Source organism: Protomyctophum parallelum, assembly GCF_964188405.1.
Source record: "Protomyctophum parallelum genome assembly, chromosome: 3".
NCBI classification, from domain to species: domain Eukaryota; kingdom Metazoa; phylum Chordata; class Actinopteri; order Myctophiformes; family Myctophidae; genus Protomyctophum; species Protomyctophum parallelum.
The window spans coordinates 38908576-38933575 of NC_139698.1; the positions used below are offsets into that span (position 1 = coordinate 38908576).

Consider the following 25000-nt stretch of genomic DNA (forward strand, 5'->3'; position numbering starts at 1 on the left):
GTAGACGTGTGCAGGGCTATGCCAGGACTCTTTGCCTCTCGGTAGACTGTCAAACAACAATAGGTCTTTCTCTGTCACCACCACCAACACTGGCTTCCAGCATTGTTTCTCACTCTCTGTCTGTAAGCACAGAGCACAGCACAACATAAGATAACACACACAACACAACACATATAGGTCCTGATTCTTCAAAAACGAAATGCGCCAGAGTGTAACGGTGGCGGAAACGGATATCGTATTTATCCGTCCGATCAAGCTACGTTGAGATGACGTGTTATTCAGAGAGTGGTGTGTACCACAGGTGCGCAGGTGTATCGCAGGTGTATGTCATACTGAATGCAGCGGGTGCAAAGTGATCGGAAAAGCACCCGACAACCTCATCTGCATTGATCCACGCCCAATTTCATACCATAAAAGGCTTCAAGCATGACTCAGCAGACAGCAGTTTGGCTGAGATCAGCCGCGGTCACTGCTATCGAAGCTTGCAACGGTGCGTGCTCCGCTGAAGCAATATAATTATAATTTATTTAATTAAGTTCGGGACCAAGGCGGGTGCTCTCTATGCAGAGGTAAAACATATCCGATATTTAAAATATCTGATATGTCAATGCAAAAGTCGTCTTTTCAGAGAGAGCGAGAGAGAGAGAGAGACGAGAGAGGGAGGGGGGCTGCATGGGCCCTCGACACTGTTGCGCGATAAAGAACAGTAGCCCATAGCCCCATACATTCATAAGTAAATATATTATAGGCCTACCTCGTAGGCCTGGGATCCTCTTGTCTGAAGAAATTATAATCCAGTGAGTTTATCCAGTGAGTTAAACTATTCTGTGTGTGGCATCCATGTGATCAATATCAATATACATTATTATAAATTCTGTCTGTCTGTCCGTCATGTTCACGAGTGGAGGTGAGCTGGTTTAAAACTGATATGACTGGCCGACTTTCAAACACGCTGCATTCATTAGGCTATAAATGTGGTCTTCTATTTTTTATATAGGGCTAATTAGCCCTATTCATTTTCCAATGTGAATCGGATCGGCAGCACGCTGCTGTCTGCCCCCCCCCCCCCCCCCCCCCACACACACACCGAAACAACGTTAGATTCGTAGGCTACAGTGCAAATGCAGATAAGTGTAGGCCTATGTTCTTATTATAATTGTGAGTTTGTTTTTTAACATGCAGTCCGCGAGAGCCGATCTACAAGCTCACAACGCGTTGCACTGCGAGTAGCCTAGAGAAGGCTGTCCAGTGAGCAGCGCAATCGCGCATGGCATGCTATAGAAATATCCTAATAAATAAATAAAAAAGGTGTCGGGGCTTGCAGGGGCAGTTTCCTTATGGGACTCTATAGGCTAACTTGCCTCTAGAATGCATGCATTAGGCATACAAGTGCACTCGGCTTATATATATATATATATATATATATATATATATATATATATATATATATATATATATCGTTTTTTTATGTGCTGATCGACCAATATGTTGGGCAATATATCAGCGGAAACACGTTGAAGAATCAGGCCCATAGCCTTTAAATGGTAAATGGTGCATTTATATACAGTAGAGCGTCGCAGACCCGCCCGCCCCCTTTCATGAGGACGAGCGTCCCGGAAGACAATTTTTCCAATGAATCTTTCCCAAAGACGTTTCATAAAGTATTTATTTAAAAAGCTGTAAGCCAACTCGGATCGTGACAACTCATGACAGCAAACACATTTTTTGGGGCCGAACAAATAATTTCGAAAAAAGAAAAACAACAAAAAAAGGTTTGTAATTATTTGTTCGGCCCAAAAAAAATTGTTTGTTGTCATGAGTTGTCACATTTAATTGTATACTCTCAGAGTTCAATTACTGTGCACTCAAGCTACTCCTCAAGACAGCATTAGTACAAGTAAGTGGTGTTCTGTATATGAGGTGATTGACATCAGGAATAGAGTTAAGTTTCATTCTGAAAAGCCAGTTTGATCATTAACGGAAGCAAGAGTCATAGGAAGGTAGGTATGCATAGTGTTCAACCTTCAACTTAACCTGCTAATAAAAGTTCAACAATACTCGTGTGTGCGTGTGTGTGTGTGTGTGTTAGTGTGCATGCACGTGTGTTAGTGTGTGTGTGTGTGTGTGTGTGTGTGTGTGTGTGTGTGTGTGTGCGTGCGTGCGTGCGTGCGTGTGTGCGTGCGTGGCCTATGGGCTAGTGAAAAATATTTTACTAACAAAAATAATAAGTTCACTACAAATCAATATGCAAATATATCCAAAGGGCTTTCAAATATGCACGTACACATTATATACTGTGTACATGCTATTCCCAGCCGTTCACTCACCTGCATATCTGAAATCTCTAAAACCCTATAGCAGCTTTACATACAGAGAACCGCATAGGGGCACACAGTGCATGTGCACGCGCGAGCACACACACACACACACACACACACACACACACACACACACACACACACACACACACACACACAATGCTTTATAACTATACTCATTATGAGGGCTTATCTGCAGCCCAGCCATGGAATCCTAAGCTGCTGTTTGAAGTTTCCTCTCAACCAATCACATTTCAGGATTTAGAAGGTCAGGGGGCAACCATTTAACATTACAGGCATATGTTGCTAAGTAACAGCACTGTAATGGATTATACTCAAGGCTCAGTTATGGGAAAATATGGAGCGGGAATAAGGCAGAGCAGGTGAGAGTGTGTGTGTGTGTGTGCGTGCGTGCGTGCGTGTGTGCGTGCGTGCGTGAGAGAGAGATATTCTGTATGCATTCACTGAGTGCACATGTCGTGGTATACACACAGGAATGCAACATACACTTACGTACACACAGACATAGTGTAAGCTTTTTTTTTTTTTTTTTTTTTTTAAGATATTTTTTTGCGGCTTACGCCTTTTATTGATTTTTGAAGGGACAGACAGTAGGCTGACAGGAAACGGGAGAGAGATGGGGGATGACATGCAGTAAAGGCCGTGTCGGGCTCGGGAGTCGAACCCGCGGCACACTGCGACTGGATTACCAGTCAGGTGCCCAGACCGTTACGCCACGGCCTGGGCCACATAGTGTAAGCTTTACACGCACACATCGCACACTAATACATTTTACACAGCAAACTGGTGTTCCCCTGTGTCTTTGCTTCATTCTATGCAAAGTAAAGAAACCATCCTTCTACCATAGAGTGAGTCAGCATGGTGGAACAAATCTAACCACAGAGTCAGTAAAACACGCACGCACACACACACACACACACACACACACACACACACACACACACACACACACACACACACACACACACACACACACACACATTTGGAAACTTGGATGAGGACTCTGGCCACTTAACACAGTGAAGAGGTCTTCTGGCTACGCTCATTACTCACCAGGAAACCCTCTCTCTCTCTCTCTCTCTCTCTCTCTCTCTCTCCTATCTCATTCTCTCACATCTCTACCTCACGCACACACTGACAAAGAAGAGTCCCATTAAAACCCTGGGATGTTTAGCAAATAAACTGTGTGTTTGTTTGTTTGTTTGTTTGTGCGGCGTGCGTGCATGTGTGCGTGCGTGCGTGCGTGCGTGCCTGTGCCAGTCCAGACCTAATGAGAAAGTGATGAGAGCAGAGCGAGGGATTAAGGAAAGGGGCAAATGGAGGGGAGGAGAAACTGTGGTCATGTTGCCTGGATTCAGCTCCATTAATCACTGGTTTTAACTTCCACTTGTATCCGCCCACCCACCACATTCTGAATGCAGTGAGTCATGGTTGTGGACCCACTGTCTGCGGGACGGCTTTCCTCAACCATAAACCGGATCTTACTCCTGTCCTGGGCCAATGATATTGCGACCATCTCCATAAATATTTTTCTGACTCTTCACCATATCCAAGCGATTCTTTCTATCATGTTAGAACAGAGAGACAAAGCCATCTGCTCCAAACTGGGACATCAATTAGAAACTGCACGCTCAAACTGTACCAAAGTGAGCCTGAACCAATATAATAAATTGGTATGTTGATGATGAGCGAAAAGATTGCAACATGGAACAATGACACTGGTGAACATTTAACTCAGTTACTGCAAATGTTCAAAAAGTGTAAAAGAAAATGTACCTGTGAGGGTCAATTTGTAGTGTTTGAATTAAAGTAATATTATTTTATTTTTATATACCATGTGGCAGGTTAGCAACCTTTTATTGACACACTCTGATTGGAACCAATCACCTGCAGTATAAGCACCAGATGTTTGTGTAGTGCAGGGGATCGGGGCCATGTCTCGCGATCCCCGCCCCCCTCTCCATCACCAATACAAATTGACTCCTACAATAACCTTAATAATAGAGAAAATACATCATAAATAAATACTGAAACCAGATATAATCAAGTTATGCATGCACTATGTGTAGGCTACTATTAATTTCCATTTTCATTCAGTTGCAAAAATAATAAAAAATAACCCCCCCTCCCTCCGAGGGGTCGCGACCCACAGGTTGAGAACCCCTGGTGTAGTGGTACACCCTGACACAGGTTTGTAAACAGAAGACCTCTCTGGATATAATAAAATATAAAGGTATTTTCCCCGGCAAGAGTTATTTCTACCATTTCACTAATTTACTGATAAATTGGCAATCTGCAAAGTCAGTAATCATTGTCATAAATGTGCATAGCTGTGGTAAATCCCTGCAACTGATCGCAGGGTTGACAGCTTCTATAAATCTCTACCACTCATATCTGGACATGAGGAAAAACATTTATATACTTGATTAATTTCATCTGGCAACTAAGTGAAGCTTCCAATTTTAAAACCATGTTTTTTTATAGTTCGTAAATCAACCACCTCGACCAGTCATTATGATTGACAGAACAGCTCGAGGTTATGAAATGCAAACACTCAACAAATCTCCTTCATGTCTGAGATGCCAAACCCATGATTTCATAACACACACACGCACGCACACACGCACACACACACACACACACACACACACACACACACACACAGACACACACACACACACACACACACACACACACACACACACACACACACAAGCACAAGCGCACACACAAGCACACACACACACCTACCTTCCCTGCCAGCCACCCCAGGTGTCGTATCTCTTTGCTCCCAGCGATACCATTCCTGGACATATTCTGGATGACCTCTGCCATGGTCCTCTGTGGTGGGTTTTCAGATAAGATTAGTTTTGTAGATAAGCGATCATAAAAGATTAGACACAGTGCAGTTCAAAGGGTTGGTCAATAGTAAACCCAGACCTGTGCCAGTGCAGAGGTGGCAGAGTGCATGGCAGAGAACCATGTCAGGGCAGACGGTTGGTCTAGGCACCGCAGCACCACAGTGTGTCTGGCGTCAGGGGAGTGCAGCTCCACTTGTCTGGGAAAGAAACGATAAGAAACGTTTACTTTAACCTCTGTGTTATCTCAGCCTTTTAAAGCATATTTGGCCCAAGGGGCCTCTATGAGCCATTCATTCTTCACCCTGAAAGCCAGGCTAATGAAAACATACTACTCTTGTCATTTGGGGACATTAAACTGATTTTGGACTATTCCTAAAGGAACCTAGTAGTCTTTTTCCATTTTTCTCCTTCAGGACTTGCTCAAACAATGCTATGTTTGTAATGTTGAAACATACTAACAAAGTGGCTAGTTAATTAAAATATATGACTAAATGCACTGCATTTTAATTGTGAAAGGCCCTGCCAGGCACATGGCATTACATTCTCCCCTTCTGGATTTCTCAGTGATAAACAATGTTTATAAAATGTCCTTATGTACACAATGACACATGCAGGATATTTTTCAACCCCATTTCAACACTTTTTAGTGCTTTGGGCTCTAAGGATGGCAATATTTGACTTTGATTGGTTGGTTAATTGGTCCAACACTTTGGTCCCAAACAAGTTATGTCAAACTACTGGCTGGATTAATGCTCCCCAGAGGATGGACCCAAACCAGTTGTGAGACCCCATGGGCTGTATTTTGCGTGTCTTAAGTACCAGGTCTTATTACTTAACTTAAGACCTGGAGGTGTGATCAATGCCATTTGGCTATTCTGAGTGGCCAAAGAGCATTGACCACGCCTCCAGGTCTTAAGTTAAGTAATAAGACCTGGTACTTAAGAAACGCAAAATACATTTTCAAAGTACTAGCAGGCAGCACAGCGGAGGGATGGGTTGGATTAGGCTGAATAACGTATATCAGAGGGTTTGTTTCAGGTGGACTCAATCATGGCCAATCAAATTACTGTACGGTGGGGGTAAGGGCATCCCTTCTGGGTGGGGTCTGGTAACAGACATTTGGTATTTTCAAAGTACTAGCAGGCAGCACAGCGGAGGGATGGGTTGGATTAGGCTGAATAACGTATATCAGAGGGTTTGTTGCAGGTGGACTCAATCATGGCCAATCAAATTACTGTACCAATCTTTCCATCACCTTGTGGTGATGGAAGTGAGTGGTGCTCAGTGCAATATGGCTTGTCATGAATGAAGCTTGTCATAAATTCTGCCAAGAGTAAACTGACTTCCTAGTGTGAGATGTGCAGAGTCGTCAACAACAAATCTACAGCCCAAACAGATTGCCAAGTCCTGAAGATAGCCAAGTACTGTACAATTAGCTCGAAACAACAAATGCCGTTAATATGTCTGGCACCGGTCCTATAGGAAGTGTTTCTAGTATAAGAAATGGTTTGATGATGTGCGGCGATGAGCCAAACACTACCTGCCACTAAGTTTAACAATCTATCTGGTTTACCAAACAGGAAACCTGTTATGAAGGGGAATAATATGGATATTATGCCTCTTTAAAGTCTCTTAAAATGTAGCTCTTTTCCAGGTTTGCTTCAGGTCTGTGATTCAAACTACGGTATGTCATAACCTCTCTTTACAGAACATTACCAATACAACCACACACACACTGAACTGTTGCACATCATGATGCATAACAGTTCAGTTGGATACAAGTATTTAACAATTGACTACACCAAAATGTACATAGTCAAATATTCTTGCGGAATTCATATCAAAGCGAATCACACAAGCATAGCATATTATATAAAGTGGTTTGATTTGATTTGATCTTTATTAAGGATCCCCATTAGCTGGTGCCGTAGCAACCAGCTAGTCTTCCTGGGGTCCACATGAGAATAAACATTACAGTAGACATACAATTACAAATACACATTTGTTAAAAAGTCAGTATTCAACTTACATTAGTTCTGATAATGTAGATTACAAGTGAGAGCGTGAAAACAAAAATAAACTAAAAACACAACACTTCACTGTATCAAATGGAATTTTAGATGCTTTTTAAACGTTAATTTACTGTAAATGCAACACAGGTTCCTAGGCAGGTTATTCCAAAGTGTCAATGATCTATAAATAAATGATTTCTTTAGAAAGTTATATTTTGGGCGAGGTAACACAAGCTGTCCATTACTGGAACCTCTAGTCTAGTATCATGATCATGCACAGTATTACTAAAAACTATCTGTGAATTTATGAAAACAGGAGTTTTACTACTCATGACTGTTTTGAACATTAAAAGATAACCTATTCTCAACTGTTTTGAGTATTAAAAGATAACCTATTCTCAACTGTAAGCCAGGAGAGGCAGGCAGGTGCCTCTCCTGGCAGGTGGGTTTGTGTGATTTGGGAAATGTCTATTTGGATGCACCTCTACCAACTAAAGTGATGAAAATAGTAAAAAAGAGTTTGTGACTCACTATATGTTGGTAAAGAGTGCTGCAAACAAGTAAGGAATAACTTAAATGGTAAATGGTGCATTTGTATAGTGCCTTTATCCAAGGCGCTTTACATAGATTATGCAATACATTCACCCATTCACACACACACACACACACACACACACACACACACACACACACACATTCAATCATTCATACACCGTTGGCGGGGGAAACCATGCAAGGCACCAACCTGCACATCGGGAGCAATTAGGGGTTCAGAGTCTTGTTCAAGGACACTTTGACACTAACTCTGGGGGAGCCCGGGATCGATCTGGAAACTGGGAACCTTGCAGTTCCCAACCGGCAACTCTACCCCTGAGCCACTGCCACCCCTTAATCAATGCACACGTCCACTGTATGCCTAATGTTAGAGTGCCTGACCCAAAACAGGATGCTTCATCTTGTTTGTTTGGCCATTATAAAGTGGATCATAAAAACACCACAGCCATTGTTGTCTTATACATAATGAAACACTATAAATTGAGTCACACTCTCCCTCATTGACTGCCATTATCTGGGGAACGGAGCATCGCAATGGCACGGTTTCCCCCCTATATGAAAGCAGAGACTCTCCTTCTGGACCTGGTTGGTCTTGAAAGGTTAGTAAAAAAAGAACGCTTCAAAACGCTGACAAGGGCTGTAATAAGCAAAGTTTGAACTCTGGCAGTTAATGAGAGAACATGAGAACAATGTTTGCACAGCACCTTTATTATAATGAAGATGGCTGATGAATATGCTATAAACCTTTTCATGTACAGTACAAGTCAACTATAATACACAGAAGATGAGGTGAAGGAAAAGTCATTTCCTGTGTCTACCTCATGCTGAGATATGACCATGTCTGATGCCACTGCATGCCAGTGAACTCACCATGTTTCCCCCAGAGGACTTGTGAATATGATTATTGAAGATAAAGCGGAGTTTAAGAATTTTTTATATGTTTTTCCCATGGTCTAGGGCAGGCGAATCAATATTTGCAGATAGTATGACCTTAATATCTGATTGGGGAATTTGCTGGATTAAAGGAAGATGCCTGTTAAACCATTATCTACAAATGTCTTCTAGATCCTAACAGTTTTCTGAATATACTTCTGTTGCTATATCAGTGTTGTTCAAACATTTTCATGCCAAGGACCCCCCAATGTACTTGGTCGCAGACCCCCATCTGAAAATATTTTGTTCCAGGGATCCCCAGAAGCAAAGATTTGAGTTTTCAATGTTAATTCTTTTCCAGAAATAGCAGATATACAAGGCAAGTTCGTAGCCTGGCACAGTATAAAATAATGTTTTAGTTTTTAGCAAAAAATCTAAAATGACACGGATGCTTTCCCGGTTTTAATGGGTTAAACCACTCAGGAGAATGTTTTAGGATTTTTTCTTCATTAGAACTGAAAACCCATTTAAGTCCATTGAACTCTGTTTTAATCTACAGTATGTCTGGTACCAGCACTCCACTGTAGTATGTCTTGTCTACACCAGGTGCTCTGTTTGGTTAAAAATAGGATGGCTCTTTAATGGAAAGGGATGCTAGTTGTCTTTTCACAGCCGCCCTGAGTGACCTGGAAAACCCCCCACAAAGTGATGAATCTGCTCCTCTACAATTGAAATCCCTCGCCTGTGGGAGAAACCCTCTAAATCAACTCCAGGTGCTCCTCTGGGCTAAAAATAGAACTGCTGCCTGTAAAAGGAGACTGGGGGACTAGGGAAGAGGTACAAGCCAGATGTGTGGTCGGTAATGTTCTGTAAAGAGAGGAGGTTCTGACGTAGTTTGAATCGTAGACCTGGAGAAAACAAGCCCCTGGAAAAGGGGCTACAGACTTTGAAGATTACAATGTCATGTGAATTCCAACCAAAATATAGTTCCACAATGCTTTAAAAGAAAGCACACCGTCTGAAGTGAGGGGCGCTCTTATCATCATACATCATCCGGCAAATCACAATTTGTGTCCTCAGTCACCTTCGTCTTCAATGTGTGTTGTGTTTACACAAACACTCATATGGCATTCAAATGGCCTTCAATGTTAAAACAATGTTTAAAAAATAAGAAAGAAAGAATAGAAATGTGGCGATTATTCGTCATACGACGAATTAGACCGTTCCTCACCCAGGAATCAGCCCAGCTCCTAATCCAGACAACAGTCTTGTCAAAACTCGACTATTGTAACTCCCTCCTTACTGGCCTACCAGCATGTGCACTTAAGCCTCTCCAGCTGATCCAAAATGCCGCAGCTCGCTTGGTCTTCAACCAGCCAAAATTCTCACATGTCTCCCCCCTGCTCCGCTCCCTCCACTGGCTCCCGGTCGCTGCCCGCACAGAATACAAAACTCTGATGCTGGCATTCAAAGCATATGGCTCCCCCATATCTTGCAAGTATGATCGAACCCTACAAACCCTCCCGCGCACTCAGATCAGCCATGCAGGGAAGCTGGAAGTACCCTCACTAAAAACGCCGGGACAACGCTCCACACGTCCCAAACTCTTCTCCCTTCTGGCTCCAAAACTGTGGAATGCACTTCCCATTGCAGTCAGAACTGCAGCATCACTCCCAATCTTCCGCCGTAGTCTGAAAACCCAGCTTTTCAGACTCCATCATGGCCCATAGCACTTACCCCACCCCCTTAAATAGCATTTCTGTAGACTTAGATAGCATTTGATACAGACTTATAGCATGTTATGTAGACAGCACTATAATTGCATTGTATGTAGTCATAGCACGTCATAGTACATATGTATAGCATAGTAGTATAGTATAGTTTATATGTATAGCTTCATTATATAGATATTCCACTGTTACTTTCTTAGCTTACGCATGTTTCTTGATAAATGTTTTTATGTGATGTATTCCCATGCTTTTTTGTTCTTGCTTAATGTAAGTCGCTCTGGATTAAGAGCGTCTGCTAAATGCCTAAATTGTAAATTGTAAATTGATTAAAGTTTCCAGCAGAATCTTAAAAGTAACAGAGATGATAGATGCAAAGGTCAGCCCTTTTAAGGGTTAAGGCTTGGAGGAATTGTGTCACGTTAAATGCTTACAATGTTATTTTCCTTCTGATATTTCTTTCTCTATTGAAGAACTGGGAAACTCATTGGGAGGCCCATTAGGGTTCATCGGAAAGTAATGTGCATTTGAGAACTCAAAATAGGTACAAATAAAAAATAAAAGCCTAAAAAAACAGAACCTGTGTGCAGCACTGAAGCCCTGACATCACATGGGAACATTTTATCAGAGGGATAAGTATTGCTCAGTATTAGTCCCAGCAGAGAGAGAGAGAGAGAGAGAGAGAGAGAGAGAGAATTGGCCATTCCCTTTTCTGGTCAACAGAGGAGTGGTGTGTGTTTCCATGCACTGAAAGTTCACACACTTATCAAGGTAAGCGTGAGCTGAGAAATCTCAGCTGGCAGTCTAGAAATCATACAGTACAACCAGTATCTCTTATCTTCCCAACTGTAAATATATATATTTTTAATAAAAACATGATGTAACAGTAGTACATGAATAGGACTTTATATAAACACAGCAAAAAGTTACTCGACAGTGTGCTGACTCTAGTCATTAAAGGAACTGACAGTGAATAGTGAAATAGGATCGGAAGGATAATAGAATGGAAACCACATACCCACGATGCATTGTGTGAGCACTTGGAGCCAACTATTATTTATTTATTCTCCCAAATTAGTTCATTTTTTCCCTCCCATGTAGGCCCTGCCATATTTACCAGATTCACTCACAGATCCTCTTCTCTTCTCTTCCCCCTGACTTGTCTGCCATATTTTCCTTTTCTCCTGTCCTGTCCTGTCCTGTCCACATCTTTTGTGACCCTTTCTACTCTCCTGTCTGCGTCTTCCCGCATTCCTTCAATCAACCCCCCTTCTTCCTTCGGTCTGTCATCTCCCCTAGTCAGGTTCCTTACCCTCTCCTCCTCTCTTCTTCTTTTATCTCCTCCCACTGCTCTGCACAGCCTTCTCTCCAGTCTGTCGTCTCGTTCATCAGCAGTTTAAGCAACATACGCTGAAGCTACAGTAGTATTCCTCAGAGGGATCCAGCATTGCACTGCATCTAGTGAAGCTACTGTAAGCTCAGCCAAATGGAAGAAATACCATTACAGTAGCCACCACAAATAATGAACAACAGTATACCATACAGTATTATACTGTACACACCCTGCTGGGGGGGGGGGGGGGACAGAAAAACCATATACACATGACCAATCAAAGTTTAGCAATACTAATTTGTTTCTGTGGTGTAACACATTTGAACTTGAACATGTGGTCTGACTACAGTTTTGGGAGACTCTCACCTTACTGTCCTGATTTGGCATACTGTAACTGCATGTACTGTAACACTAATATTACTACATGGCATGATACAGTAACAACATGTACTGTAACACTAATATTACTACATGGCATGGTACAGTAACAACATGTACTGTTACACTAATATTACTACATGGCATGGTACAGTAACAACACGTACTGTAACACTAATATTACTACATGGCATGGTACAGTAACAACACGTACTGTAACACTAATATTACTACATGGCATGGTACAGTAACAACACGTACTGTAACACTAATATTACTACATGGCATGGTACAGTAACAACACGTACTGTAACACTAATATTACTACATGGCATGGTACAGTAACAACATGTACTGTAACACTAATATTACTACATGGCATGGTACAGTAACAACATGTACTGTTACACTAATATTACTACATGGCATGGTACAGTAACAACACGTACTGTAACACTAATATTACTACATGGCATGGTACAGTAACAACATGTACTGTTACACTAATATTACTACATGGCATGGTACAGTAACAACACATACTGTTACACTAATATTACTACATGGCATGGTACAGTAACAACACGTACTGTAACACTAATATTACTACATGGCATGGTACAGTAACAACACATACTGTTACACTAATATTACTACATGGCATGGTACAGTAACAACACGTACTGTAACACTAATATTACTACATGGCATGGTACAGTAACAACATGTACTGTTACACTAATATTACTACATGGCATGGTACAGTAACAACATGTACTGTTACACTAATATTACTACATGGCATGGTACAGTAACAACACGTACTGTAACACTAATATTACTACATGGCATGGTACAGTAACAACACGTACTGTAACACTAATATTACTACATGGCATGGTACAGTAACAACATGTACTGTAACACTAATATTACTACATGGCATGGTACAGTAACAACATGTACTGTTACACTAATATTACTACATGGCATGGTACAGTAACAACACGTACTGTAACACTAATATTACTACATGGCATGGTACAGTAACAACATGTACTGTTACACTAATATTACTACATGGCATGGTACAGTAACAACATGTACTGTAACACTAATATTACTACATGGCATGGTACAGTAACAACATGTACTGTTACACTAATATTACTACATGGCATGGTACAGTAACAACATGTACTGTAACACTAATATTACTACATGGCATGGTACAGTAACAACACATACTGTTACACTAATATTACTACATGGCATGCTACAGTAACAACACGTACTGTAACACTAATATTACTACATGGCATGGTACAGTAACAACACATACTGTAACACTAATATTACTACATGGCATGGTACAGTAACAACATGTACTGTAACACTAATATTACTACATGGCATGGTACAGTAACAACATGTACTGTAACACTAATATTACTACATGGCATGGTACAGTAACAACAAGCCCATAGGCTGTCCTACATCTATCTTACATCACCAAAGGATTTTCCCAGACATGCTTCCAAGTGCAGTTCATCAAGCATGTTAAGTGTTACTAATATGATGTCTGTTTGCTTAGTCTGCTGTTGGACAAATTTAGTCTAGATATTGTGACAGCTAATTGCCTGACATGTATCGCAATGGCAATAATTTATAGTGCCATAATAAATGACTTCTGAATAGAAATAAGATCTGTCCTGCAACGGTTTAATTAAAGGGCAAACCTTTAATAAATTGTTTAGGTTTACCAGGTCTTGGGTAGGACTACTACAAAAATAGCAGATCTACAAGTGAATTGTTGTGAGCTTGTAGATCTGGCATTTTTGGCTAATATTACCCCCAATATAGATGCTGGGGTTCAAGTGGTTAGGATAAAATGGTCTTCCCTGAGAAAGAACTGACCTTGACTGAACTCACATAGTGTTATCCAGCCATTCCATATACCTAGCTGAACTATAAATCAATAACAAAGGGAATGTTCAACTTTATTTCCATCATGCACACTAAATGCTTGTAAAGTGCAGCACAGATCGGTTAAAGTGAAGACAAATGCAATATAATACATTTACAAGTAACCTTTAATCTTTCATATAAAGGTCACATATAGAGATTACATTTTGAAGACATAGAGGCAGGCAATATATACCACTTTCAAACTTGTGTGCCTATTCTGGGCATGTGATTATAGGTGAAAGTCTTCAAACTACTTAAAAGAATAGGGAAACAGTACAAGCCCCCAATGCATTGCAATGTGATGTATTGTGAGCTAGTAGATTGGCTATTCTTCCTATTACAACTAAGAATATAAGATTCAAGTAGTTAAGCAATGAAACACTGGGCTTTGGAAAATGGGGCAAATAATATAATGGTCTGTCTCTACACTATAGGGAATTAATCTACAAAATATGGATTTACTGTTGATCAAAACGGTTGTTTCCTATGCACATAGATGACCTCAAAATGTAGGCGGCATAGCATATCTTATTGAAAGGAAAACAGACATAATCAAAAGCAGTTACATAAGTGTGTTAAATAAATGGCATGTTTTAATGTGTTTATGCCCTCAGTATTAGTATCAGTCTTTATATTGCCAGATGCACCTTCAGTCTCAGAGAATCATATCATAGATGGTATGGATGTATTTTTGTTTGTGTGCATCTTTGAATGTTGTTTGAATGTGCATGCGTTTAGCTGTTTTTCTCTCAACATTTCTGGTGTTTAGCAGTCTGCACAGGCAGAAAAGAAAACAAAGTTGTTGCTCATTGTTTCACTTTGATGTCGTCTTCATCATCGACAGCTTTGACGTTTTGTTAGGTTGAACTACCAGCGAGCTTAACAGACTTCAAACATTATGCATACTTTATGAGAGACATTGAGCAACAGACATGGACAGAGATTGGAAGAGGAGGACAGTAGAATGACGAACAGAGGAATGGGCATGAGTGGGACAGAGAGAGAGTTGGAGAGTGGAATATGGAGAGGGGTAATGATGCTGTATGGTGAAAACTAGAAAATTCGCAATTTAAAAAAATTGCAGAGTGTGGTTGCCGCAGTGGCTTACATATGCCCCTCCCACTAGTATTGCCAGCCAATTACAATTTCAAGTCACACCTTAGATCATGCGTAAGTCATTCGGAGGGGATTTAACCCCCGAAATTCATGTTTTTGCGACAAACGGTTACATTTCTCGCATTTGCGGCGCCCCCTATGGATGAAAATGGAATTGCTTTTAGAACTTGGTTGATTGAACCACCCCGGACATGTGATTGAAATTTGGGATGGATTGGACATTCCGTTCATGATTTATGGCATTTTTGTGATATAGGCCCCTCCTACTAACTTCGGAAGACGATTACGGCCGAACGATACGCACTTTCAAAATTCTGCGGCTCAGTTTTAATTGGATGGGTCCAGAGATCACGTGTGCCGATTTCTGTGAGATTTGAACGAAATCTGTAGGAGGAAAAGCAAAAAGTGTGTTTTGGACAAAATTCAAAATGGCGGAAAATCTATCATGGCGGAAATGGGCGTGGCCTATATGGGGAGATGCGTCATGACCCAAGGAATCCAGGGAAAAAATAATTTTGATTTTACGACCTACGGTTCAAGAGTTATAAGCCAAAAGGTAAAGTGGGCTGTTATAGCGCCACCATGAGGCCGAACTATAAAATTATAATTTTAATTAATTTTAGTGATAATTAAGAAATATCCCTAACAGTTTTGTAACTATAGTGATTACAGTCTCCGAGGAACAAATACTTTTATGTGAATTTTTGCCTTTTCCCATTCATGTCAATGGGGAAATTTAATTCACTAATAAATTCATATCAATTAAACTATACAACATTTCTCTTAACAAAATACACGCACACGATTCCCGATTTTTCCGGTCAATTTGACATATGGCTCAAGTGCGTATAACATTGTCATATTACCAACCAATTAATGTGATGACACCTTCTAAAGGACTGCGAACCCCCTGCTGATTTCTAAGACTCTCGCCAGTTACAGAAAATTATCTAATCACCACGTCAAACGTCTGGATAAAAAAGGGGGCCAAAAAAGTCACAAAGTAAGTTCTTCACTTCAATATTCATACTGTTGCACAGAGAGGAGCAGAGTAAACTAAGGGTTAATTAAGTAGGCCATTTTTTCCTTTTTCTTGGTTTAAAAGATGAACTTTGGAGCATCAGGCATGGGTACGGAGGTTATAGCCATGTCATGTGAATGGTTATTTGATGCTAACACACTAGTCTGAGAATGAAAGACACCAGGGCAACCAAGAAGAATAGCAGGCATTCTCTTCTCTTCTCTTCCCTCATCTCATCGCTGCCTTACTTATCAGTACACACTCGTTAGTAAGTTACTTATTATACTATATGAGAAGTAATCCTCATGGGATTCTGCTGTGTTAGATGATGTGCAGAGGACAGAGGCAGGACAGAGAGAACTTGTCAGATCGTCATGGAACAAAGGTGAGACAGCTAGATTTGAATTCCGTGTCATGACTGTAGCTTTAGCATGCACTGTACGTGTGCAACTCATTCATGAAAAAGCATGCCCCTTACATTCCCCCTTTTTCTACTTTCATGCTGACTAGGTCAAAACATTAGCAAGTTTGTCTCTGTTCTTTCTTTCAAAGTTGTTAAGTGCTGCCATACTGGATGTTGTTGGTTTTTTACTTAATATTTATCCCACGATTTTGCAACCCATTATTTTAAAACAGTGTCAATTATCTAATGTAATCCTGAGCAGTACACTTCCTCTGCCAACCTGGGGGGGCAGCGGACTGACCTCATGCTTCCTTCTATGCATGAGTCCAAGCTGCTTCTTTTCACCTTGCCTCGGAAACCCAGACGTTTTTATTTCCAGGGAGAAAAGAAAAGTCTGGGACAGAGTCCACTTCAATACGACATAGAGTAGCGCAAACGTCGATCACTCTCTGCTGATTTCTGATCGTCTGCACCTTTGTTAAATTGACGCACACACGTACACACACTAGCTCCTCTGTCACTCTAATTAATTAGTCTCATGTCGCGCAGCTGCGTCTAGATTCTCCCGGCGGATCCTGCCGGGAGCTGCCTATGCCATAGAAAGCATAGGTGGACCCCAGTCTACTTTTCACCTAACAGGGGAGAGTTTCCCCGGCCAGACGTAGCGCGTGGAAGGAACACGTTATTCCGACCAGTTCCTTTCCCCTCCATCAGGCTGGCCAGGGGAAGGTAGTTTAGAGACTAGGATTACTGCATGTTTTTTGTGAGGGTACCTACCCTAGGGGACACAGGGAGAACATGCAAACTCCACACAGAAATGCCCTTTCGCCAACCCCGCCTCGGGTATGGGCACTGATAACGCGGAGGAAAGACCACAGCGTCCCCGTTGTGGGCATTGTTGTTTTTGACAGTTCTTGGTTCCTGTTCATCTCTTCAGAGTTATTTCAGTTTAAAAGAAAGAAAGTGGTACTGGAAACATTGTGTCAGTGTTGGGCAGAAACCTCATAACCTATGTCCATATTTCAACTTTTTCTTCTGTAAATACATACTACAGTGTCACACACAAGTAGCAAGAATAGCTGATCTACAAGCTCACAACGTTCACAATGTTAATATGTGACATGCTTTGAGCTTGTAAATCTGCTATGTGTGTTATTTCTGTTAATATTTTGAAAGTGAAAGTGGTTAAGTGTGTCTGTGGGTTTTATAAATATTTAACAAATGAAAAGTATTAACAAGAGCTTGTGACTGAATAATACATTGGAACACAGGTCATTTTTTCCATTTCCTGAAAAGTACCCGTTTTGGACAAACAAGGTTTCCACCCCTCAGCGACGACAGTAACTTGAGTACTCTTACATTTAATGCACTCGACGTGAGCCAAACTTTACCTAAATTACTTAACAGGCTATATAAGAAAGCTTTATTTAATTTTTTTAGAGAGAAAGAGAAGTGCTTTATGGTCAGTTTGTAATGTCCTCCAGAGCACAATAAATGTACTAATCGATGTTGGTGTGCGTGTCACTCCAACCCTCAAAAGTGACATTGATGAGCAGCACTGATTGGTTTTCAACATTAAATCCAGACAGACAGACGCACGCACGCACGCACGCACGCACACAAGCGCACACACACACACACACACACACACACACACACACACACACACACACACACACACACACACACACACACACACACACACACACACACACACACACACACACACACACACATATGGGATAGCCATCAACATATGGCTATCCCATACAACACCACATCTAAACATGTTAGACCCAGGCCAGTACCGTATTCCTTACTTACTTGTCAAGCAATTTCAACTGAGTGGGTGTGTACGTATGTGGGTATAGTATGCTTGCGTGCGTGCGTCCGTGCGTGCGTGTCTCACCTGTTCTCAGGGTCGGGTGTGGTCATTGCTCGGGTGACGTAACACATCCTGAGCGGTATAAACCTCTTGTCTCCCTGCAGGGACAGGGACGTGGGGGGAAGAGGGGAGCTCAGAGGGTCTGGACAGGAGGTGATGGGAGGGCTGCCGAGTCTGGGCGACTCGGGTGGAGGGGTCTCCCAGCCGATCTCGGACACAGGGGATCTCTTCTTGACATACGGTGTGGCTTCCCGCATGTACTTGACTGGGAGAGGAGGAGGAGGGACAAGACAGAGAGGTTTTCATTGTACTGTAAGACGCAAGCAGGAACATTTGTATTTGAATGGTCGACTTTTGAATACTAGAGCGGTGCTCGTTGGGCAATGGTCTACTTGGAATGATGCAAGTTGGAAATGCATGCCACACCGTTATTAATTGCGCGAGCAGAGTGCGCAATTACTGTAATCGGCTGCATGACACCGGGCACTGCACTCCCTGTGGTGGTGTGGAACGTGTGTCAGATTTGAAGTCGGTGGGGCGAACAGTTCTCGAGTTATGTGGATTACAGATGTACGTACACATGTACAGTACGTACACACAGAGACGTGGTGCATTTACATGACTAGACCGGTGCCCGGCTATAGAGCACCGAGTCGGTAACGATGGAAGTTGGAGATCCATGCTCCACCTGGCTATGCCATACCCGTTGTGTCAGAGTACCCGTTCCACCCATCTGTCTGTGTCCCTTTTATGCCCATAATATGTCCGATGACAGACTGACCAATTTTTTTTTTAACTGGGACATTTCTAATGGTTACCCCTGGGCTAATGAAGTAAAGTCTTTATTCTTTAAGAATAATTCATCATTTATTTATTTAAATAGACTATGCTGTAATATTCATGAAATACAGAACTATATGTTCCTTGGGTATAAGGAGAGTTGGGCTGTTGATTTATGGTACAAACCTAAACTAAGAACATATCGTCTTATTAAAAAGAATTATGGCCCTGATCCTTATGTTACACAAAATATATCCAAAAGTCAGAGATCTTTTTGTGCACAGCTGCATTCTGGGACCTTACCATTAGCTTTAGAAACGGGTAGATTCATTGGTACTCCTGAGGAGGACAGAGTGTGTCTAGTGTGTGATTTGAAAGAAATTGAAAATTAAATTCTTTTTTTGTTTTACTGCCCATTATATGAAGAATTAAGACATGTATTATTTTGTAAAATGACAATCATCTGTGCTAACTTTTTCTGGTTAGAGGACTGTGAAAAACTGGAATTTTGTTTTGGGAAAGGTATTTTTGCTTTAGCAGACTTTTTATGCAAAGCGTGGGAAAGAAGGCAGAATGTTTTGTTTGTGTAAAAAGTAAAACAAAAAACAAAAAAACAACAACAACAAAACAAACCTGTTTCTTGTACACAATGCAATATTGAAGCAATGATATTGTGTGTCCTGTAAGTCCATGTGGGCTGGGCGCCTTTGGTGCATGACACAAAAATAAATAATCTATCTATCTATGGAGATTTCCGTATGGTGTCAGGCATGCCTGAAGTCGGTGGAGTGAACGGTTCATGAGTTATGTGCATAGAAGGATAATACCATTTGTTATTATACCCAAATCGAATGCAGTGCATAAAATATACAGTACAAAGTGACAATATAATGTATGTACACTACTTCACTTTCCTGGTTGCCCTTGGAATTTTCATGGTTTAACCACCTAAAAAAACAAGAACAATTCCAAAACCTTTTTTTTAATGTCACAATCCCTTTAACCACTTTAAAAGCACCTCACGGTTTGGACCCTGTTTGCATTAAGGCTCCACTGCAAAAAACTTATGAGCAAAAACATGACCTTAGGTCTTCAGGCAAATCACTCTTGACAGTCAATAGATCAGGGAAATTACAAAAGGTTGCTGGGCAATGGGGAATGATTTGTCAATGGCCTGGATCTATTAGCTAACTTTATAAGATGGATGTTCTATGCTTTTTCATTGTTTGTTTGCACTTTTTTTTAATCAACAGTTTTTCTCTTTTTCATTTTAACCCACAATTTAATCATTATGCCAATTCCCTGTGTATAGGGCCTGTCTCTGCTAACCCCTAGTCTTGGGGAAGGTGTAGACAAACACGTCTCCTCCGATACACACCCCAAGGCGGCAGAGGCACAGCAGAGGAATCAAACCCCAGTCTCCACGGCGGTCGTTGGTAGGAACTTTAGCCCCGCGTCCTCCTTATTTGTTATTCTTATGGTGATTTTTCTGTATAATAGCTGTTATTATTACTTCCTTGCAACAGAATGTTCTTTGAATTCATCTCTATGATTTGATTGAAAGGTTGCATATCGCAAACCTCCCATGCTGTTTGAAGTTTGAAGAAAATCTATTTCATGAATTAAAAATTAACTAAACATACTATGAACATGGAGGTTAATAAGGAAACTAATCTAAAGCTGGCAGTCAGTTCTTTTACATCATACTCCCGTTTTTGATGTGAAATCCCTTTTGCACTGGAGAAGCAAAAAGAAAAGAGATTTTTTTAGATCAATGACTGAAATTTGTATGCTGGCAATGGCAATGGCCAGCAATATTTTATTAATTATGCATCAGAGGAAGTGAGGATACCGCACACACGTTTAAGCAGACAGAATGAGAGTCATAGTGGTGGTTTAATTGGCACACCAGCGAGACATTTAAAGCCGTACAGACTATTACCGGTACTACTCGGTTGAGTGGCTCTCAATAATCTGTTATGGCAATGTCAATTACACAGTATGTAGTTTTGGTGCAATTGGTGACATTTGACACACTAAAACATCTTGTTAGTGGCCCAAACGTTTGTACGCCAACATAGCTGCTAATTTAGCTGTAGCTGTATTAGTAGCCTGTTCAATAATTGAAACATCTTCAACAGAAAACATCTGATTTCTAGAAAGCAGGAAAGAAGCAAATGGGTCCTATGCTCCCATCTCCAAGAAGCTTTTATTTAATCTATGTATCTTTAATGCTAATATATCTAATTGTCATTAGTATAGTATAGTAGGCTTACTAGGCTACAGTATGTAAATGGCTCGTATACCGTAATTGCTTTTCTTGCCTGGATCGTTTACTTTCCTTCCTCTGTGACCTTCATTGCCACCACGCTGGCAGATCCTGATATTCAGCATACAGCCAATAAATGGCATTTTCACTTAGTAAGCTAACAAACACAGGTAGCTTGTATCTGGATAAGTGGATGCTTGATGTGCCTAAAATGGCATATGGGCCGACAGCTTGGAATAAACTACACCTTAAGGACAGTTCAAGACCTACTTCTTCACTCTTGATTTTAGTTGAACATCTCTGTGTTGTTATTAATGTATGCACTGTTCTGCCTGATTCGCTGCTTTTTTTCTGCTGTTATTTAATGTTGTTTTATGTTCTGTGATGTTATTCCAATATTACTTTTGCCTTTCTAATGTTATTTTATGTTTTATTATTATTATTATTATTATTATTATTATTATCATTATTAAACCTAGAACACTAAACAAGACTTTTGTCACACCATCACTAAACAGTAAACACAGGTATATTTTATACCCATTTTATACACACCAATTTACAATTTACAATTTAGGCATTTAGCAGACGCTCTTAATCCAGAGCGACTTACATTTAGGCAAGAACAAAAGCATGGGAATACATCACATAAAAGCATTTATCATGAAACATGCGTAAGCTAAGAAGGTAACAGTGGAATATCTATATGATGAAACTATACATACACTATACATAATAAACTATACATATTCACTACTATGCTATACATATGTACTATGGCGTGCTATGACTATATACAATACAATTATAGTGCTGTCTACATAACATGCTATAAGTCTGTGTCAAATGCTATCTAAGCCAACAGAAATGCTATCTAAGGGGTTAGGGTAAGTGCTATGGGCCATGATGGAGTCTGAAAAGGTGGGTTTTCAGGCTACGGCGGAAACACCCACCTCAGACATCAGCAACATTATGATAATTACAAAAATATAATTGTCCGGATGAAAATCACCTGTGTTTAGTGTTCGACTAGGGTCAAAGACAAGACAAGACCGCTCAATGGTAATTTTTACACACATCACTGGAAGTGAGAACACAGCTAAGCAAAATACACAAATAGAGAGACAGAAATAAAGTGAGTTCTCAGTGTGTGCTCAATGCTTTAAGTGCACTGAATCCTATGAATGCCCTAGATGTCTAATTGATCCCACGGTACGAGTCTGGTTTAATTGGCATAACACCGGTGGTGTTTGAAGCCAGGCATTTGAGATATTCTGGGGCAAATAGACTTGATGCTTCACTGTAACAAGCCTAACCGTCAACCTGTAGGGGGGACATGACAAGCTGACAGATAAAGCAAAGATGCATATGGGACTGAAAGGCGTGCAAGTGTCCTGAATGGACCCATAACGGTGACAGTTTGATCCGACTGCACGCCACAATCACACACACAGATTCAAATCCAATCTTCGGTTGGAGACTAAAACGGTCTATGAAATAGTTGAGGTGAAGCATAACAAGGTATAAAAAACCAAATATGTCAGTGGGCCTGGTGAACTTTTATGATAAACCCCTGATGAAAACATTCAGTAAAGTGAACTTCTCAGAAGAAACTGATCTGGATACGATGGCGTTTCGGTTATGTTTTCTTTTAAGACAACAGTCACAAGCACAGTCATGGGTTCCTTTTAGTGGTGCATTCAATTAATCGATAATTGGCAATATATCGATAGAACATCCGGACGATAGGTTTATCGATCGAGAGGCTGCTGTATTGATATGGCAATAAACGGCATGAATTATCTGGGTGATCAGTGTTGACAAACGTACCTCTGTTTAACGTTATCAAAGCCCCCCTTGCAAGTTGCAATGCACTCCCTTCCCAGACCCCTTGTTAGGATGTTATAGACATTTTATTTTAATTTAAAGATATTTGTGGGCCTGAAAGTGTTTTATTGTATTTGTGCAACATTATTTTGAATAAACGTATTATATATTAATATATCGATATATTGATATATCGTATCGTGGCCTCTGTATTGTGATACATATCTATCGTGAGATTGAAAGCAATATCCACCACTAGTTCCTTTATAATTTAAAGGCAGCATAAAGGAACATGAAGATTTTAGTTCAAAATAACTACCGGTATTTCCATGCAAAATCTACACACTCATGTAGGCACGCAATACACACATCCATGCCCCCCCCCCCCTCCCATACACACACACACACACACACACACACACACACACACACACACACACACACACACACACACACACACACACACAATCTCATCCTCATCTTCTGTGCCCCAAAGCATGATGAAGCCCCATGAGAGAAAAAGCAGATCTCTTAGAACCATTAACTGGGGCTTATAGTATTGTGGAGCGTGTGTGTGTGTGTGTGTGTGTGTGTGTGTGTGTGTGTGTGTGTGTGTGTGTGTGTGTGTGTGTGTGTGTGTGTGTGTGTGTGTGTGTGTGTGTGTGTGTGTGTGTGTGTGTGTGTGTGTGTGCATGTAAACGGCTTTAGTTCTGAAAGCCACTAAACTACCAGGACTTCGGCATGTATTATTTTATGAGAAAGAACTAAATTTAAAAAAAATAATAATAATATGGTCGATGCATTTTCAATTCATTATCAAAGTCAGTCCATCCATCCGTATCCATTTTTCTGAGTGGGTAGTCCAATCAGACAGAACTTTCGCACTGTCATTGCCTACATTTCCTGTAGGCGGAGACGACATATCTGCGGTGTAAACAGCCAGGTGTTCTACTACATTGAATGCCATACCCCAGTATAAAGAAGGACATGGACCAGAGCAGATGGAGAGACTTGTTCACCAGGTCTGCCGGCTGAAGAAGAAAAAAACAAGTTATATAATATATCAAAAATTGATTTCCATAAGGAACGTTAATACCAACATCAGCAGGCAGTCGTGGGAACGGGACTTACAAATTGCAATTAATGACCATCAATGGAAAAAAGATATGTTGCAACTACAAGCCTCAGGAAATCCAATTAAAGATTATACATAAATTACAAACTACACCATATCAAAGGAGCAAATATGATAAAGACTGCTCTGGTACATGTAAGGAAAACATGGGCAAATATGTGCACCTAATGTGGCTTTGTCCAGAAATCCAAAACTTTTGGGTGGAAGTGAAGAACGAAATCTCTATTATAACAGGGCTAAGGATCGAACTACTGTAGATCCCCTACAATGTATCTTGGGGTTTACACCCAACAACACCTGAATTAAATAGATTTAAGAGAATCCTCAGTATCCTATGGTACTGTGCTAGGTTGTCAATACTACAATGTTGGATTGAGGATGTCGTTCCATCTGTATCGAGTTGGCTCCATAATGTTCTACAACTGCTCCCACTAGAACGGCTCACACATGTTCCCCAAGGAGACATGGATGGATTTTTCTTAGTTTGGGGCCCAGGGAGGAGAATACACAGAAATATT

At 40.8% G+C, this 25000-nt stretch overlaps 1 protein-coding gene across 2 annotated transcripts in view; it reads right to left on the minus strand.

Annotated features, from left to right (window-relative positions):
* The window catches only part of sntb1 (syntrophin, basic 1), a 51288-nt gene that overhangs the window by 13028 nt on the left and 13260 nt on the right, over positions 1-25000 (minus strand). For both annotated transcript variants that reach the window (XM_083762268.1, XM_083762267.1), the window contains exons 2-5: positions 18496-18736; positions 5280-5397; positions 5091-5180; positions 1-120 (exon numbers count right to left, since the gene is read on the minus strand). The exon at positions 1-120 is cut by the window's left edge and continues 17 nt beyond it. In XM_083762268.1, coding sequence (XP_083618394.1) covers positions 1-120; positions 5091-5180; positions 5280-5397; positions 18496-18736 — 569 coding nt within the window. The remainder of the gene's footprint in view (positions 121-5090; positions 5181-5279; positions 5398-18495; positions 18737-25000) is intronic.